General features: G+C 36.1%; 1 protein-coding gene and 1 long non-coding RNA gene across 3 annotated transcripts; both read right to left on the reverse strand.

Moving 5' to 3' along the window:
- Positions 1-2,692: 2,692 nt before the first annotated feature.
- LOC145821209 (uncharacterized) lies at positions 2,693-3,924 on the reverse strand. Of its 2 annotated transcripts, none has more exons than XR_014363239.1 (3): positions 3,621-3,924; positions 2,949-3,164; positions 2,693-2,851 (listed from the first exon to the last, which is right to left on the reverse strand). It is a non-coding gene; the product is annotated as an uncharacterized LOC145821209 (long non-coding RNA). The 2 variants fall into 2 exon arrangements; XR_014363240.1 differs by lacking the exon at positions 3,621-3,924 and adding an exon at positions 3,242-3,418.
- Positions 3,925-3,999: 75 nt separating this feature from the next.
- Positions 4,000-7,202, reverse strand: LOC114297532 (uncharacterized). The gene is made up of 6 exons (XM_082917744.1): positions 6,915-7,202; positions 6,167-6,636; positions 6,049-6,082; positions 4,677-4,811; positions 4,298-4,395; positions 4,000-4,179 (listed from the first exon to the last, which is right to left on the reverse strand). The coding sequence occupies exons 2-4, from the start codon at positions 6,581-6,583 to the stop codon at positions 4,807-4,809; spliced, it is 456 nt and encodes a 151-aa protein (XP_082773870.1). The 5' UTR covers positions 6,584-6,636; positions 6,915-7,202; the 3' UTR covers positions 4,000-4,179; positions 4,298-4,395; positions 4,677-4,806.

The raw sequence follows: 7,202 nt of genomic DNA on the forward strand, positions 1-7,202 counted from the left end.
TTATAGTTTTTGAAAAAATTTCCACTTCATTTACATTCTGTCTCTCTAGAATATTTATGTAGGAGTTGAATTTGTATCACTTGACCTTCTTGCTATATTTTCTTATTTTGTACTAACAGCACATACTTGATTCTGGGTGATTTCTTTCATTTTATATGAGTTTATAAATATTGAAGTCTCATCAATGTAGTTGTTATGCTCGTGCATGGCTTTGTGTACAATATGAATCTCAAATTTATGATGTTAAATTTTACAGGTGAATGGGAATGAAGTTGCTTTCATATCTCTTTTTTCCTTTGAAAATGACTTCAAGTCTCTCTCTCTCTCTCTCATGTGTAGAATTTCTTATTAAAATCTACGTTTTATTTTAGGATTCCGAAGGCTTTTCCTTCTTTTCACAATCTCTGTTCTCTTTCCTGCCTTATTTGTCCATCATATTTTCATTCATGCTAATATTCAGGTACGGTTTCCATCTTCATAGACCTCAATGTTCAACAGCTCAATCCTGACCACGTATTTAATAGAACAAATCTCACCATCCAAATTCATCTGAAGCAGTGTGTGCAACAATCTGATTCTGATGCAGTGCGACGGCACACCGGCAGCGACGGCGGGGCAACGGGAGGCAGGGAGGACCGACCTCTCTCTTTTTTCTTCTCTCTCTCGCACTCTGTTTTCCTTTCCTTTTGTCTTCCCTCCTCCTGCTACTATACCTGTTCTAAATGGAGGGAATTTTGAAAAAAAAAAAAAAAAAAATCAATTTACTAACTAAAACAATGTCGTTTTGGTTAGTTTTAATTTTAGCCATTAGATCTCCTCCCTTTAAGAGATCACTGCAGGATTACCACTCCAGAGGATCCTGACGCTATTTGTTAGGGACAGAGGGAAGGGGACACTGCTGGAAAATCGATTTTTAGCGGCGTTTTAAAAACGCCGCTATAGGTACTAAAAACGTCGCTAATTATTTTTGTGACGTTTATTACCAAACGCCGACGACGCGGCCGTCGCTATAGCTTTATGGCGTTTGAAAAACGTCGTTATATTATTATAGGCGGCGTTTTTAAAAACGCCGCCAAATGTCCTACCTAATTGTACTATGACGTCACTATGACATTTAGCGACGTTTTTGAAACGACGTTAAAGATATTTATACATTTTAAAAATCTAACCGTTGGGATAGGGATATAGTGACGTTCAAAAAACGCCGCCATAACCTTTAATTTTATTTTTTTTATTTTTAACGTTGCGCTAATTTTATATGGCTGAAAAAAATACCTGTCAAAAACAATTATTAAGAACTAATAATTGATGTTTATTAAAATAATAAATAAACTAAGTTTGAAAACAAAATTAAAAATAAAATAATACGGCTCTTGACATGTTATTATACCGATTAGTAACATGATTACACTCTCATCTATCCATCACATAACACATTTGGTATAAAGTTAAAAAAAAAATTATAAATTATAAATTATAAATAAATAATAATAGTAGAAGAAGAAGAAGAAATCTGATGCACCAACATTGTATTCAAGCAATCAATATATTCTTTTTCCTTCTTGAAGACCCATCAAGTAGAGTAGAAAACTATGAAGAATCAATCAACATGCAAGAACCCTCCTATAATACAAACTGCAGGCCATCTTCTTTAGATAAGTAAAGAGTTTATACAAACTGCAGACCATCTTCTTTTTTTAAGAGTCAGTAATGTATCATATTTCTCCACTTGTCCTTCAAATCAACCTAAACAAAAGAAGCCCTTATGTTAACATAAAGAAAAATAATATTAAAGCAGAAAAAGGGCACAACCATAAAAAATTCTCACCTCGATTCTCTCTTCAAATATGTAACGATCTGAATTTAAGATGAGCTCTACCAAACCTTCAAAAGAAATAAATACAAATGAGTGAGGAGCTTTACATTATCCTAGAAGATATCATCGATTATTTAATTCTCTCAGTTGACATGAAAACAGTAAGAAAAATAACGTCAAATTAGTATACATTAATGTGTTTGTAAGGGGAAAAAGTTGACATGAAAACAGTCCTCGAAGAAGAAGAGGACAGAACTTTCTACCCCAATGGTTAACTCATATCCCTTAGGGTGGTAAAACTGGTGCAGCATTTCAGGGTCAAACACATGCACATATAAAAAAGTGATGCTATACAATGTGGAATTACAAATATTTATTTCTTCTTTTTCTTTTAAAGAAATAAAATACAAAGAGAATACAATCTTTACCTAGGAAAAACATCTGACATAATTAAACTAATAGAACAATAAAAATATTAAGTTTATTTAATATTCACATAAAATTGAAATTCTAGAAAGGCCTTCCCTAGATTAAATGTAAAAAATCACATACTTCTGCACGCCAGTTCTCAAAGTGTCTTCTTCCAGTGTACTCCATCTCTTAATTTTTCTCCTCCTTGCCAATTTCTTAATTTTGTGCTTCTTCAAGGGAGAAACAACCATTCTCTTTGGGGTAGACAAGTGAAGTCCACTCCGAGAATCACCTGACTCCTCAGGAAAGCCCAGACCCAAGCATGCACCATGCTGAATAACCTGCACCAATCAAAGTTTCCAACACCACTATTATAACAGAAATTCATGGTGCACAAAAGTAACCGAACAATAGTTTATAGAGAGCAAGCACCTCTCAGTTGGTACTGCATATTGATAGTATTACACCAAAAGCCCAAACTGTATATAAAATAGCCCACATATATATATATATATATAGAGAGAGAGAGAGAGAGAGAGAGCAAACCATTTGGGATTGAGGAACAAAGGAGAGCATTTACATCGATCTCAGCAACAATGCTAGCATCTTCGTGTCCAAATGAATCTGCAAAACCCAGAAGAAAAAAACATGAGGAGACAGAAATAGGATGAGAAATCAAGGGGAAAAAAGAAGGAAAGGCATGGAAGAGGGAAGAGCTTACATAAGAGAGACAAGTCTGAACGAGCAAAAATCAAGCAGCAGGAGAGAAGAGAGAGAAGTTTGGGACTGGTTCTCTTGTTAGTAGCAGAGTTTCCACAGACTAAAGCAAGGGTAGTCTGTGATTCATCCTCATCTTCATCAACAACATCTATTCCCTAGTTAAAGGGATGATGACCTCATCCATTGATTTAAGCTTATTTTTGCCAGCATTCAGCACCTACTTCACAAGAACTTGAATAAATTAAATTTGGAAAGTGTCAATTTAGTTTTAATAATTTAAAAACTAAACCACACCTGTGTTTCTTCATATTTTTCTTTGTTTGAGTTTCTTATCCCTAGCATTACTCTTACAAAAACTGATCAGGTAAGTCCCAGAGATTAGGCTGGACAAGACTGGTTCGATCAGGTAACTAGGCTAGAGAAGACTAGTCCAATTAGGCTAGACAATACTACTTCAATTAGCAATCTTTCAAATTGGAGATGGAAGGAAAGAACACAGAAGGAATGATTTCTCTATTAAAAATTGAAGGAAACTAAGTTTCTATTAAAAAAATTCAGCTGTAAAACAATACTTTAGGAGTTTAGAACATTTCTAGTTAATTAGATTAAAACAGACTAATCACTATCATCATAAAGAAACAAGAAATAAAAGTTTATCAATTCAGCTAGTAACCTTGTATTAGTTTTAATCATCCAAAACAATCACCCCAGGGTCCGATTTATCGGCGCTTTCTTCAGTTGGTTCATCGGCACTTGAATCAGCATCACACAACTCTTTCATTTCCACATCACTCTCCAGTTCCATTGGTTGAACATATAGGTTCAGTCTGAGGTGGAAATGAATCTGCAGCAGCAGGAACGACTTCACAAGCAGGCGAATTACTCTTTCCTTTTTCAAAATCTGGCCCTGGTGTTGATCTATTACTACATTCTGTTTCAGGGCCTGACTTCACTGTTGTTACCTCTGGACCAGACTTGTGTTCGTCTCTCTGCAGTGTTGACAACAAATTGGGTCCTGCAATTTCAGTTGGCATTTCCAAGTGTGAATCTGCTTTTTGTATCTGAGGTTCTATACTAGAAGAATCCTGCTGAACTGGAGAGAGGATTCTGTTTATATCTTGATAGATGGTCTCTAGTGGAAGGAGATTCTTCTTCAACTTGAAACCTGCTGGTTTGTTTGCTAAAAATGCCTCCATCGATTCATTGGCATTTTGTCCAAGTACTTTGCACATCTACATTTAAGAAACAATCTTTAGTGATGACATATCATTTCCTGAATAATATTTCTTCTCATAGACATCAAAATCAGGTAAGATATATGATTTGATTCTGTAATAAATGGGATTTTACCTCATTATAAATGCAACAATACCTCCTGTAGACACCTGATTCATGTTCTAGAGTTGGTCATATATTTTTCAGGATTTTGCCACAGGATTTGCCAGCACCTTTGCAATTACAATCAACATATATCAGCCAATACCAAATATGGCAATACATGTGTCTAAGTTTGATATAAGTTGATATTTTGGTAATACTAGAAGAGTGAAGCCCTTAGAGCAACACATGTATGTTCTGTTACAAATCAAAGATGTACTACTAGCATTGCATATAGAAAATTTTACAGCTTGAAGAAATTCATTAATGTTTAGCTTCAATAACTGAGAGTTGTTAACCATTATTTTTTATTCACGAAAGTAAAACTTGAAGAAATGGCAAGTACACTTACGGATCACTTCTACTTCTGGTAAATCATTCATAGTTTGGGCATCAAACTCCATGGAGCATGAACTTGGTATATTTATAACCTTGGCTTCTGTCTCCAGCTCTCTCCATTAGGAGCCACATTTGTTTTTTCCTCACCCTACAATAACAACAAAATAATAGTTAAGAAACCAAAAAAGTGAAGTGTTAGTTAATTGTGGTTAATTAAGAATGCAATTTACACAGCTTATTTTGCAAACTCTTCCACATGGAACCATACAGAGACTTTGCAGTGGATATAGAAATGAAGTAAACAAAGAAGCCAAACCAGTAATTCATAGGTTTAAAATCAAACATAAAGCAAAAGAGATTAGGATGTTTGCGATTAAATTAATAGAAATAGAGCAGGGTTCACACTCTCATTCTTGAACTCTGAAAATTAGCTGAACAGTTGCGATTAAATTGTTACACCTACGGCTACATCAATGTCACAATTGAGTTAAGAAAAAGAAAAGAGATGAACTTAACTTGAACATGCAAATAACCATTACGTTGATACAGAAGGCATAAATAGGTAATTTCATATGGATACATAAAGCACAATGCAAAAGGTACCTTAATATACTGTGAACGAGTGATAACAGCTTTTGGACGCCGAAAGAATGAAAAGATAAGTCCCAATGGCAGACAAGCAAAGCCCACACACCCCCCCCCCCCTTTTCCAGTTCCTTTCTCCCCTGAAATGAAAGGGATCACTGCAAATGTAAATATGTAAACAAAGTTCTAACGTAATTCTGGTGAGTAGTTTTAACATCAAATTGTGGGCCTCATCCTCCGGCAAAGTTACTGCTTCCAATGCATCAAGGCTTGTAGGCAATTATCACTAGATGACGCAGAATTCCTCCCCCCCCCCCTCTTTCCTTGAGCCATACAGTAGTGCACATCTAAACAGTAAGCACAAGTCCAAACAAAAGCTATTTTACAGTTTGGGTAACACCGTTATACCAGAGTTATATTACAAAGCACCACTTGCTTTCAACATCTGGCAACTTTAAATCACAAAGCTCCAAAATTACCAAAATCCATTATTTTAATTTTTCATATATCCGATTATTTAATATCATTTTTATATTTTGTGTCAAATCTTACAATTCTCATTTCAATTTGATTCACAATTAGCAAAATTAATATTTTGATTCACAATATGATTTTATCAACTATACACTTCACTACAAATTTTTTGGTTTTCAATAGGCAGGTCAGACAACTGAAATGATTGGACATTTCAAATAGTGCAGATAAAATAATTCCACATTTTAGTGCATTGTTGGATGTTCAAGGCAAAAATATTATTCAAGCTTCTAATACACCCATACAATTTATGTGTGAACACATACCATTTGGTATATCCTTAAGCTGTGTGCCTTGACCCTGCATATTTACAAAACACAATGTGAGAAAATTCACAATTACTAAGGGGGAAAAAAAAGTATAGCATAAATTTACTGTCAACACCTTCTCAATGGACAATGCTTTGCTTGCACTTCTCCCAGTCGAAGGCTCTGAATACCGCTCGGCAGTCTTCCTCTCCCTGATCGGCCTCTCAATGGGCGTAACAGGCTCTTTCGAGCCGGGCCCACTCTTCGCCGCCTTCTCATCTTTTGCAGCTTTCTTCGAACTACCCTTTCGGCCTCTCTTCGCCTTCTTGCTTACCTCATCTGCTTCCTCCTTACTCTCTTCACCTTTCACCTCAGGTTCTTCCTTCTCCTCATCTTCTTCTTCCTTCTCCACCATTTCCGTATCCTCTTCTTTCTTTTCCGCTTCCTTCTCTTCTTCACCCTCCTCTGTTTTCCCTTCTTCTTTCACTTCACCTTTGTCTTCGACGTTAGCTATTTCTTCTTGTTTCTTGTCTTCTAGGGTTTCAGACGCCATCAAAATGAACTTCCAGAAAAGAGAGAGAGAGAGAGAGAGAGAGATAGGGTGTGCTGTATGTATATGTATATAGAGAGATCAAAAAAGAACCTAACAGATCAATTCAACAATTCAACAATTCAACAAATATTGACGTATACAAATGTTATACATGCAGTAAAATTTGATAGAGAGAGAGAGAGAGAGAGTATCGATTAAAGTTCAGTAAATGAGGATCAAGTCAGAATGCCTCTCTCTGAATCTCTGCAAATGAGGTTCAAGTAAGAATGCCTTCAAAACATTGATTTCATAGATCTAGAGAGAGAGAGAGAGAGACGGTGGAGCTCGCTACCTCGCCGGTGCAGATGACGATGGCGATGGAGCTTCGAAATCGCTCTGAATCTCGAAATCCATCTGAATCTTCGAAATCGCTTCGAAATCGCTTTGAATCTTTGAAATCGCAGGTGCAGATGGAGCTTCGATGAAGAAATGTGTGCGTATACGGATTGAGAGAGAGAGAGATGTGTGCGTATTCAAGCTTCAAGAACAGCCGATTGATCTCCTCCATCTTCTTCGTCGCTGAGAGAGAGAGAGAGAGATGTGCGCGAAATTGCTATTACACTTCGCACTCAGATTAAAA

This window comes from Camellia sinensis, chromosome 3, assembly GCF_055761805.1.
Source record: "Camellia sinensis isolate YWXY chromosome 3, ASM5576180v1, whole genome shotgun sequence".
Classification (NCBI taxonomy): domain Eukaryota; kingdom Viridiplantae; phylum Streptophyta; class Magnoliopsida; order Ericales; family Theaceae; genus Camellia; species Camellia sinensis.